The sequence below is a fragment of the Canis aureus genome, chromosome 6, assembly GCF_053574225.1.
Source record: "Canis aureus isolate CA01 chromosome 6, VMU_Caureus_v.1.0, whole genome shotgun sequence".
NCBI classification, from domain to species: Eukaryota; Metazoa; Chordata; class Mammalia; order Carnivora; family Canidae; genus Canis; species Canis aureus.
Window position 1 is genome coordinate 78528185 of NC_135616.1, and position 12123 is coordinate 78540307.

General features: G+C 45.7%; 1 protein-coding gene and 1 long non-coding RNA gene across 2 annotated transcripts in view; both read right to left on the reverse strand.

The window, feature by feature from the left end:
* Positions 1 to 4292: 4292 nt before the first annotated feature.
* Positions 4293 to 8609, reverse strand: LOC144316470 (uncharacterized). The gene is made up of 3 exons (XR_013382447.1): positions 8159 to 8609; positions 7365 to 7516; positions 4293 to 6929 (listed from the first exon to the last, which is right to left on the reverse strand). It is a non-coding gene; the product is annotated as an uncharacterized LOC144316470 (long non-coding RNA).
* A 1314-nt stretch (positions 8610 to 9923) lies between these two features.
* Positions 9924 to 12123, reverse strand: part of KIF14 (kinesin family member 14) — a 54271-nt gene continuing 52071 nt past the window's right edge. The window contains exon 30 of the mRNA XM_077902406.1: positions 9924 to 12052. Coding sequence (XP_077758532.1) covers positions 11673 to 12052 — 380 coding nt within the window. The 3' untranslated portion in view covers positions 9924 to 11672. The remainder of the gene's footprint in view (positions 12053 to 12123) is intronic.

Genomic DNA, 12123 nt, shown 5'->3' on the forward strand with positions numbered 1-12123 from the left:
GCCGGGACTTACACTTGGCTCACAGGCAAGTGTAAAAGGCACCGACAAACAACATAACTCAGGTATATGGATACAGGGAGGGTGGGCAATATGCAAATGATCCACAGGTAGATAAATATATTGTAATATATTGTATTATAATACGATGAAATACTATTTAGCAATGATGAGTAAGTTCCTACTGCATACTACACATGAATCTCCCAAATAGAACACCGAGCAAAAGAAGTTAGACACAAAATAACTGTATTCATAGATACAGGCACAAGTAATCAGGATGTTAGGAGTCAGGGCAGAGGTCACCTGTTGGGGCCAATGACTCGGAGCAGGCATGAGGAGGGCTTCTGAGGGTAACATTGTTTCTTTATCTCCATAGCAGCTATATTGATGCATTCATGTGGTGAAAATTCTTGCAGGACATGTGATTTGTGCATTTTCTGAATTTGTTTCACGTCAGTTGAAAAGCTCATTCAAAAAAAACTAAGCATGCCAGGTAGTATGACATGCCTACAGCAGGTAAAAAAAAAAAAAAAAAAAAAAAAAAATTAAAAGACATTTAGGAATAAGTAGATATTTAGGAATAAGAAGACATTTAAAACACGAATGCCTTAAAGTTCATGACTTTACGATGGCATGAAGAATGACAGCAATACAGCTGTTCAGAGAAGCAAAGAAAGAAAGGGACTTCCCATGGGGAGTTGGTGTATCTTGCCCACATATAGTCTTAAAAAGTGCCTGCTGACTAATTACGGACTCAAATGAAACCAGGGAGGTTCTGAGTCTGGGAGGGGCACTCACATTTGCTTGTACAGTAGCGCACTAATTAATGAGTAGTGCACTAACTCTCTAATAGAACTGGGTTCTAATATGAAGTCCACCCAATTTCCTAAACCCTAGAGCCCTAGAATTACTCACCACCCCAAGCCTCAGTTTCTACTTCTTTTTTAAGATCTATTTATTAGGTGGACCCTAATCCAGGATGATGGGTGGCCTTCTGAAAGAAAGAGGTCTGAAAGCAGACATGCACAGAGGGAGGACAATATGACGAGGCAGGGAGAGGAAGGCCACCCACAAGCCGAGGAGAGGGCCCTGGAGCAGATCCGCTCCTAAGAGGAACCAACACCTTGAATTTGGACTTCTAGCCTCCAGAGCTGTGAGACCACACACTTGCATCAAGACACCTCGTTTGTGAAACTGGGGACAGCAGCGGTCGTAAACCCACGCACCTCCCTGCCTCCCTCCCCTCTTCCCCCGGCACTTCCTGCCGTAGTCAACTGTACCAGCGTCTACCCGATTGCTCCGGCCACACACCTGGGTGTCAAGCTTTTCTCTTCATTTTTCCTTATCTTCCTGTGTTAGCCAATCTTGCCTGTTTTCTCTCCTGGATGTTTCTAGAAACCATACATGGTGTCCATGCACACAACCATGGCCTTCATTCAGACCTCCCAGAGATCACATCCTCACCAGTCTCTCTCTCTCTCTCTCTCTCTCCCCCACCCCCCAATCTATTCTCTATGCTACAGAGGGAGAATTCTAGAATCCAAATTCAAAAATCACTTCCTGGCTTAAAACCCTTCAATGGCCAAACTCCTTGACGCTGCCCACAAGTCTCTCCCTGAAGTCCTTCTGGGGACATCTGCTCTACGCAACCCTGTCTGCATCACCAGCCCCACCGGCCGTGCGTCGAGCTCCGTCTCCCCTCCAGGGCTTTGCACATACTGTTCTTTCTGCCTGAGATATCCAGCTTCCCACCGCCTCACCTGCTGACTTCCTCTCATTTCCCAGGTCTCGCATGTCGCGTCTTAACCTGTGGGTCAGGTGCTTCCTCTACATCCCGTCAGAGCACCAATCCCACCCTATTGTCTCGGATCAATAATCTGCCTGGAAAGTAATATTTGTGAGAATAGCTGCTATTTACTGAGTATTCGGTAGTTCAGATATCATAGTGAACTCACCAGAACTCACCTGAAATGGCAAGAGCCATTCTGTGACCGTTGTGCCGTCTTATTTGTCATCTCGCCTCTGGTCTCTAACAACAGTAGCTACTCACAGTGAAACTCACATGGTTCGGCTTTCAAACACAATATATTTCAAATATATAAACCGTTTTGGGTAACAAATATTCCTAGATGGCAAGAACATTATGACGATTAAAAAAAATAGCAGTAGCTAATATTAGCTAAAGACACTGGACAGTGCTAACATCTTTGGAGAAGCATCTAATTTATCTTAAGGAGATCAACTATTCCTTGTCATTGAGTCGCTATTTTGGATGAAAGTGAAGCATAAAAAACATTTTACAAATGCAGAGAATGAAAGTCTCTGGTCTGTCCTCCCCCTGGGATGTGGCCTCCGTGGCGGAGGCCCCAGGTGGTCTTCGTTGCCATCCTATCCTCCCTGCCTCAGCGCCCTGCCTACCATGTCGCCAGCGTCCACCTAACATTGGGGTGAGAGATTTTTATAAAGGAGGTAGAACTTCAGGGATGGGTAGGACTCCATGAGGGAGAGGGTATTTCTCACGTCAGCCCCACAGCTCGGGGCCAGATGCACAAGGTGCATCTGGGAGATGCCGAGCAATTCATAGTCTGGAAGAGCATCATTGAAGAAGGAATAAAATCCCAAGCTCTGCACAGGGGTATCGCTTTATAGGCAGAAGCAAACACTGAAAGTTCTTGAGTAGAAGGAGATGAGAAAATAAATTCAGAGATTTGAGACGACGATCTGGGTAACAGTAGGCAGGGGAGAAAGGGACTGGAGATCGAGCAGTCGCATCAGCCGCCAGCAGCCTCGGCACAAGGTAACAGAGACCTAGAGTTTCATCAGTGGGAACAGGAAGAAAGAGGCAGGGGCCCTCGGCTGGCTCAGTCAGTAGAGCCTACGACTCTTGATGTCAAGGCTGGGAATTCCAGCCCCACGTTGGGCATGGAGTCTACTTAATTTTTTTTTTTTAAAGAAAGGGGCAGATGTGATCAGCTCTGTTGAGAAAGTCACTGTCCATTCAGTCACATCCACTGAATGGATGTCTGGTTGGATGGGGGACGCGGAGACAGAGTGAAGACTACGATTCAGGAGGCATAGTGGGACAGTGATCAGAAGGTCAGGTGCAAAAGAAGTTTCTGGAAGAAAAAAAATGTGTGTAAGGAGACGGGTAGGGATGAAAAGTTGGGATGTGGGAGGCTGTTGGGCTGAGAGAGATGGAAAGTGCTTGAGATCCTGAGGGAAAGGTGGAGACAAGAGAGAGACAGAGAGAGGGAACCTGAGCCCTGAGCTTTGAGGACCACAAGAGAAAGAGTGACGAAGACAAGACCACCTGGGGCAGGAGCGGGGGGGGGGTGGGGGGGGGTGGGGGGGAAGGGCCTGCACCGGCGCCGAGGGCACGGAAGCCGGGGAGCCTTCTGGAAGGGCAGCAGGGGGCGAGGAGCGCGTCTAATGCTGCAGAGAGATCGGGGGAGTCAGAGGGCCCGGTGGTGACCCGCTTCCCTTGAGACCTTACCGAAAGCACTGCTCCGCCAACAACCCGACACTCGGCCCATCCGCAGGCGGGTGAGGAGCTGGGCCGCCGGCCGGTGCCCCTGCCCTGGAGTCAGGCCCACCTGCTCTGCGGCCCGCGGCCTTTCCCAAGACCCGGGCGTGCGCCTAGGCCCGGGGCCTGCGCTCTTAGCGGCACGTCCCATACTCCAGACCCTCGTGAGCTTGGCAGTGAGGACGCATTGCCTCGCGTGTCTCCATCCATCCCCTACCCGATGATGAAGCAGGGACGTGGCGCCCGAAGAGGTTAGGGAGGACGGAGAAACTGAGGGACGTGACAGGACGAGAACTCGACACGGGCAAAACCTGCCAACTAGTACTCGGCTCTCAAGTTATGTTAGGGACTCTGCAAGGCTGTGCCCTCCCTCCCCTCCCTCCAAAACGCAGTGGCACTGGAGTGGGGGAGCAGGAGCCAGACCTGGACACAGACACGATGGTCCGTGGCAGCCACGCCAGGCAGCGGCACAGACCGCCGCGACCGGCAGCTGGACTTCTGGCCCCCAGTGTCCCCCAGCTGTGTGATCCGTACTGCTTACCTAACGTCTCTGAACCTTAATTTTGTTATCTGTGAAGTGACAGCGATTACGTTATCTATTGTGATCGTGAAAGAAGATCCTGCTCGAGGGATCCCTGGGTGGCGCAGCGGTTTAGCGCCTGCCTTTGGCCCAGGGCGCGATCCTGGAGACCCGGGATCGAATCCCATGTCGGGCTCCTGGTGCATGGAGCCTGCTTCTCCCTCTGCCTGTGTCTGCCTCTCTCTCTGTGTGTGACTGTCATAAAAAAATAAAAATAAAATAAAATAAAAAGAAGATCCTGCTCGAGAAGCACCGAGCGTGGTGCCCGTGCTCACCAAGGTTAGAGGGCAGGTTCACGGGAGATTTAGCTGCGATTCTATTTGTTAGAATCTGGTCGATGGCCCCAAGGTAAGCATCTAACATGCTGGTCCAGTAACTTCTAAGAAGAGGAAACAATGACCATGGTGCATTGCAGACGAGCACAACATCCATCGCAGTCCTAGGGGTGGGAATTGGGTAGGTAATATGCGATTTTTAAAGATTTTATTCATTTATTTATTTGAGACACAGAGAGAGAGATAGAGACAGAGGGAGAGAGAATCCCAAGCAGTTTCCCTGCTGAGCGCGGAGCCCAAAGAAAGGCTCGATCTCACCCACCCCCCATCCGAGGTCATGATCTGAGCTGAAACCAAGAGTCGAAAGAGTCCAACGCTTGACCAGCTGAGCCACTGGGGCGGCCCTCGGGTAGGTAAGATCCATCCATTCCTAGTACTGACGTGTAGTGATGACCGCTTCTCGCTGAAGCCGCTGCCAGTCCCAGGCCTAAGCACGGCACCAGCCTAACAATGCGGCGACTCTCCCAGCTGGAAGCTGAGCACGGGGAGGCTGCGACTTGCCCAGAGTCACGCGATAAAGGGCAGGGTGGCACCCGAGCCCAGGGCTGGCAGGCCTGAGGTCCCACGTGCCTGCTGCCTGGTGTGGGGTCCTCAGCCCCATCCCTGGGGTTGTCTTTACAATCGAGGGGTTTGTTTTTCCCCTCCGCCTCTTTCTGGCTTTCCCCCCTAGCTGTTGGGGCAGCCAGGGCCCTAGCCCTGCGTTCTCCTCTGACTCCTCGCCTCCTTTGATGGCTTCTCCCCAAACACAGCCAGGGATTCCTGGGAGGCTCAGTCAGTTAAGCATCCGGGTCTTGACTTCGGCTCAGGACATGATCTCAGGGTCAGGAGATCGAGCCCTGTGTCGGGCTCCACACTCAGCTCAGAGTCTGCTTCTCCCTCTCCCTCTGCTGCCCACCTCCCCATCCTGCCTCAAATCAATCAATAAAAAACATTTTTTAAAATAATAAAATAAGCAGAAACAAGGAAGTGCTTGAAAAAAATTGTTGAATGCTTAAATCTATGAAAAGTGACTTATGGGGGCGCCTGAGTGGCTCAGTCAGTTAGGGGTCTGCCTTCAGCTCAGGTTCTGGGATCAAGCCCCACATCAGGCTCTCTGGTCAGCGGGGAGCCTGCTTCTCCCTCCCCATCACCCTCTTCTCTCTGCTTGTGCTCTCTAATAAATGAATAAAATCTTTATAAAAAAAGTGATTTATATTAACTTCAACTTTGCCTAAATTATCACCCAGAATGCTCTCAGAATGGCAAAGCAACATCTCAAATCGATTACACATGCCAGAGTTTGATTTCAATGTCGCTGCCAGGAAAGAGGCCCTTTGTGAGCAAGTTGGTTCCAAGAGACCTTTTCGGTGAAGAGATTTTATAGGAACAAGAACGGTTAAAGAAACAAAGGATTTAAAAAAAAAAGAAAAAAGAAAAAAAGTCTGGTTAAAGAGGATTCGGTTCATCAGCTGAGTAACTCAGCTTCCCAGAAGTTTATAATCTCATTTTTGTTCTAGCAGGACATTCCTCAAGCGTTTTATCAGGAACGCTAACTCCTTCCCAGAAAGAGGTTGCGAGTTCCACCACGGAAAGGAGTGGCGGCCTAGACGAGGTTTGAGATAGTTTTCTTTTTCCATCTTTAAGTGACTTCATTGTCCACTTCAACCCATTTGCGTCCCCGATTACGTGGTGAGGAAGGGGCTCGGTTCACATGAGAGGCAGGGAGAGAATGTGAAGTCAAGTTTAGGAGCTCGAAGCAGCCTTTCTTCCTTCTCCGTTCTTGAGTGTTAAACAGGTGAGGTTTATCTAGACTCCTCGGGGTTTGCCTGCTGGGGAGGTAGCCCGGAAGGTACAGAAGATTCTGTTCGGAATGCTCGCAGGGGCAGCGGGGTATGGGCAGCAAGCCAGCGGGCCTAGGAACGGCACAGAAGAAAGGGGTGCGTGGGGGACCGAGGGGGGGCACGGGCGGGGAGTAGCAAGCATTCCAGGGCCGCGGGGAGCCTCGATCCTGCTGACCAGGGAGGCCTCACAGAGACATTAACGGAAATGACTAAAAGTTTGGAAGGAAAAAAAATACAAGAAGAGCCCCCTCCAATCCTAAAAGTAGAGCTTGAGCAAGGCCCACACTGAAATGGAGAAAAGCCGTGAGATCCACACGGGCAAAGGGTCAAACTGGAAAGAATTCCCATGTCCATCAACAGGCGAAGGGCTAAACCGTTCAGGGTGTGATTCACGGACCCCTCGGCGCCCAGGGCTGAAGAGCTGCTTCCCATACCAGCCTGGACGGACCACACGACGTTTTGTTGAGTGAAAGAAACCAGACATGTGCACACACACTGTACGATCGCAGGTAGAGGGAGTCCAAGGACCAGGAAAAATCTGTTGGGATAGAAATCAGTTTCCTGTTTCTAAAATGATGATGATAACGGTACCCACCTGACAGTCACAGCCGTGAGGGGGACAGGATGGTCCAGCTACGGCAGTGAGCCCGGAAACCCTGGTGCATGGTAACCTAAGAAAAGTCAGCCGCTGTGTTGATTGGTTTCATTCACCGCTTGAGCAGTTTGAACCACCAGGTACGAGCTGATACTCCCAAATTTGCATTTCTTTCCCTGGAGCTCCTTATTCTGCTTGTCTACCTTGTGGTACGACAGCCACCTTAAATTTAAACGTTTATCTAAAAAATTACCTCGGGGCACCTGGGTGGTTGAGCGTCTGCCTTCGGCCCAGGGCATGACCCCAGGTCCCAGGATCGAGTGCCCCATGTCAGGCTCCCCACAGGGAGCCTGCTTCTCCCTCGGTCTGTGTCTCTCAGGAATAAGTAAATATATTTTTTTAAATTACCTCATCCCCCTCACCCCTTAAATCTAATTCTTCCTGTATTCGTCATGTTTGTTGAAAGCGCCCCCATCCACTGAGTCACCTAGGACAAAGATCTTGGGCTCACTGTGTGCCGCTGTTCAGGAAGCTGCCAGGAAGCGAGGGGCTGATTGGCAGGGCCTCTAAAACCTGCATCTTTGATAGTTACACCATTCGCTGTCTTAGGGAGAGCAGTAGACTTCAAAGGGGAGGCCACTGGGCACAGAGTCCTCAGGAACACTAGGATTTAAAAGAATAGGTGGAGGATGAGAAATACATGGAGTTGAAAAAAATCAAAAACTAATCAGAGAGGGAGGAGAAGCCAGAGTTTTCTGTTATGGGGACACAAGAGGAAAGAATTTTTTATTATTTTATTATTATTTTATAATTTTATTATATTAATTTTATTTTATTTTATTTTATTTTATTTATTTGAGGTGGTGAGTGGCAGAGGGAGGAGACTGTCAAGCCGACTCTGTGCTAAGTGCGAAGTCTGATACACAGCTGGATCTCACGACATGAGATCATGACCTGAGCCAAAATCAAGAGTCCAACACTTAACTGACTGAGTCCCCCCACCCCCACCCAGGTACTCCTGGTGAGGAATTTTTTTCTTTTAAGATTATTTATTCATGACAGACAGAGAGAGAGAGGCAGAGACACAGGCAGAGCGAGAAGGAGGCTCCATCCAGGGAGCCGGAAACGGGACTCGATCCAGGGTCTCCAGGATCATGCCCTGGGCTGAAGGCGGCGCTAAACCGCTGCACCACACGGGCTGCCCAGCCATGCCCGAGGAAAGAATTCCTAAAGAGAAGAAGCCATCAAGTAAGATGAAGACTGAAGAATTGTTTTGGATTTTGCAGTTAGAAGATCACCACTGACCTGAGCAAGGGCAGTTTCAGGAGGCGGGGGGAGCCGCCAGCAATGGAGATGCTGGAAGATGAGGAAAGTCAATGATGACTGCACAGCACAGCATCCAAAACGGGGGGCTTGGAAGACAGAAAGGAGAAGGGTCACAAGAAGCGACACCCATTTTCAAAACGTCAGATTCCTTATCTTTTTGGTACCTCAAGGGCAGGTGCTTGACGATGTAGACAAATTCAGATGTTTACACCAAAATCAGCCAGAGGAACAAAAGCATGACTCCTTCTCAGAAAAGATGGTGAATTTCTTCTTAAATTCTTAAAAATCTATGAGCATCCAAACTCCAAGCCATTTGGCGATGGGACATGTGAATAGCCACGTGCTTAATCAAAACAGTGTCCTCCGGATTCTTTCTTGAATCAATCAGGAACTCTCTGGTGGTTCTCATGTAGTTCAGCTTCACTGTGTCGAGAGGTCTTCTGCACTAAGAAGGTATAATGTTATGAACAACTGGGGACCCAACAAATTGGGTCTTTCAAGAGTCTGGGATTGGAGGCAATCTAACCTTTTTTTTTTTTTTTTTCATGTTTCTATGACTTTGCACTAGAAGTACACCTGGCACTAAGTAAATGATTATTGGAATAAGTGGAACAAAGCTAGCTATCAGATGATATTAAACTAAATGCCCATATTCCACTTCTAAAAGGCCCATAAGCCAACGATGGTTAAAAGACGAAAGATGAAAAGAAAGTCTTGATTATATCATGCAATGACTAACTTGCTAAATCCAGAGCACAAGCTTCCCTGATGAATCACGCACAAGAAGCTGAACAGATCAACCTCCTTTTAACTCAAACTGACACCTTTCCCCCTCCTCTGCAATAGATGAACTCTTTCCATATTTAGATAAAAATCTCAAAATTGCTATTGGCACATAGTTAGGTACTGCAATTTTTTAAATGCTAATTAGTTAACTAAACAGTATTTTGCTGAAAACATCAGAGGGGCCTCATGAAGGACACATCTACATCCCACTGAACCTTCATTAAGGCCAGTGAGATACTGTTTAGTTCCTTTTATTATCATGGAACCTAATGGTAGCAGATGATATATTTCCAAGTATGGAGCTGTTTAAAGGATCGCAATTCAACTTGGCACAGTGGCAGACGGTCATAAACAGCACAGGCATGCAGCAAGTATGGCCCCGTATGCATGATGACAAGGGTTTAGTTGCCAGTAATAGGAAAGGACAGACACCAATATTTACTAACAACCCATGACTTGTCAGGACTTATTCCTACATTTTTCTTATTTAATGTTTGGGGAGTCCATGAGGTAGGTATTACTTTTCTTTCTGCAGATGAGGAAATAGGTAAAAAGACAGCACACAACTTTTGTCTTAGGTCATACAGTTACTATCTAGCCTCACTGGGATTCATAGTCCAAATGTGTGAAAATTTCGTCAAACTCCAAAGCTCATGGCCTTTCTGCTACAGCACATGGGGGTGAACCTATCCCAGACAATCAAGTGCAAAAAGACAATGTTGAAATAAAAAAATCTAAGCAGTAGTCATAATAATATTATTATTGTTTAGTATCACCTAATTATTTGATTTGCAGAATCAGTATAATTATTATCCACAGTTATACATAACTGCATACAAACCTATGATGTAACTAGTATGACTATTATCAAATCAGAGCTATTATGGCAATTTTGAGTCAGAAATAAAGTAAATGAAGAAAATCAATAAAATAAAAAAACAGAGACCAAGAGAGAGAATTCTGGAGCCAGTAAGATTTATTAAAGGCATTCTCTTTATAACATTTATCAGTGCACATGATTCTAACAGTAAATATATTCTCATCATTCATTTGAATACTGTATAACAATTTACTTAAAAGCATAAATATATATATTTACACAAAATTTTACAAAGACACTAATAGGTTTCTGACCAATGAAGTCATGAGTTTAGAAAGCATGAAAAAATATTACGTACCAAACAGTAAGATGAAAACTACTGTATTGATACTTTAGAAAGTTCAAAGAAGTTCAGGCAAAGTTCTTATATGTATATCTATACTTCATAAAACTTGATAGCAAAAAAAAAAAAAAAAAAAACCTTGATAGCAAAAGTGCCTCTTGGCAGAGCACTGACTATTAAAAATATGTTTAGAACCTCAGAAAGAATACAAGCCTAAATGCCAGAAAGAAAAAAAAAAAAAAAGAAAGAAAAGCAAATTTGCTACACTTCACCATTTTAAAGCACCTGGCTACACAGCACATGGTTTATTAACATTGTTCTGGCTACAATAACCAGTATTTGCCTACAATCTCTTCCCAACAAGGAAGTTACTGAACTTACCCATGGTACTAATATCCAATTTTCACTTGTCATGCCAAATGGACAAGTGATATATATCTGCAAGTGAAAAGGGCCCATGAAAGATCAGTTTATTTAAAAGAATCATTCTCCAGAAACTGCTCAATATCACCCACACAGAATCACTAAGTATCTTTCCAAATTACACATATGCTTGTGGTGAAAAATGTCAAACTATTTCCTTAACAAAAGATCCCAAAAGGAGAATATTCTCTTTATTACCTGATTGCAAACTAAGGCTTTTTAAAACTGTGAGATATAATAGGGATCTTCAATCTTTACCAAATCATGTACAAACTCATTACACCTTTAACCAAACAAGCATCATCAAGAAAACGTCCAGCCTCTGATTTCCTAACACCGTGCAAAAAGGTAAGTGAGATTCTGGCAACATTTAATTGGTTTTAAACTATATTCATAAAGCCCCCATTGTGGAACATAGATAACATGGTGAACTATTATGTCAGCAGCCATATTATTAATATAAAATTATACGATATTCAGGTAACTACTTCTCATTTGGAAAGAAAAGGAAACTGCCCTTGAATGCACTATTCAAAATGGCAACCAGTTAAACTTTCGAGCAGCAATTTTAGATATTAACATGCAGGTTAAGCTGCCTTAGTTAAACCGATATCAGCAATTTGACCATAAACCTCCTTGTAGTTATTTGCAGGGGAGAGAAGGCACAGGAACAAAGGTAACTTTGCTCTTCATGCATTTCCACTCATGAAAAAATAACTTATAACGACTATAGTAACCATTTACACAAAGCTCAAGAACCAACCAGAGAGAGTATATCAATGCTAAAAATAAACATTTAAAATCCAAGGCAATGAGAAACTGGAGAAATGACCACTCGCCTGTTTTCCAGCTCCTAATTTCATTCTCTTGCCACTATGTTCCAGCACAGTGAGTACCTATTTAAAATTGTCTGCTGAGAAACTTCCGAATACACATTCTGAAATTGGGGTTCCATAATGCTCATACTGTCCACACCCAATAGAAGGCCACCAACAGATGTGGACTTCTTTGAAACATTTATGCTGACTTCCTGCTTTTTATATTCTCCTACATAAGGAAAATTGCCTACCCAGTGTTCTCTCTCTTTCATGGATGGTCCTAAAGAGCCTATGTATCAGAATTCACACCCACTGAATCCTCCTGGGTGTGCTTTCCTCTGAGGTCCCTGCTGGGGATGAGCCATGGAGTTCATAGACACGCTTTGGTACACCTTTATTCCTAACGGAATCAGTCCTGCTTGATTTAGATTGTTGTCCTTCTTCCCTGGTATTTTGATTACAAGTTTCCCAGGATTTCAACAAATCAGGTCTTTCTTCAGATTCCAAACATAAGAGGAGTGACTTGACTACAGATTCTAGTCCCCCGTGGCCAACTTGGGGTATTCTCTGCTCACAGTTGTCAAGAGAAGTAGAGCACATGCTCAAGTCATCATGAAAATCCTTGGCCAAGCTGCAAAGACTTTCAACACAATTCTGGAGAAGATTTTTGTCACTATGGCATCCTATGCAAGGATTAGAAAAAAGTTAATTAATCCTTTTTTTATCAAGTATTTATTACTCTTTTATGACTCTA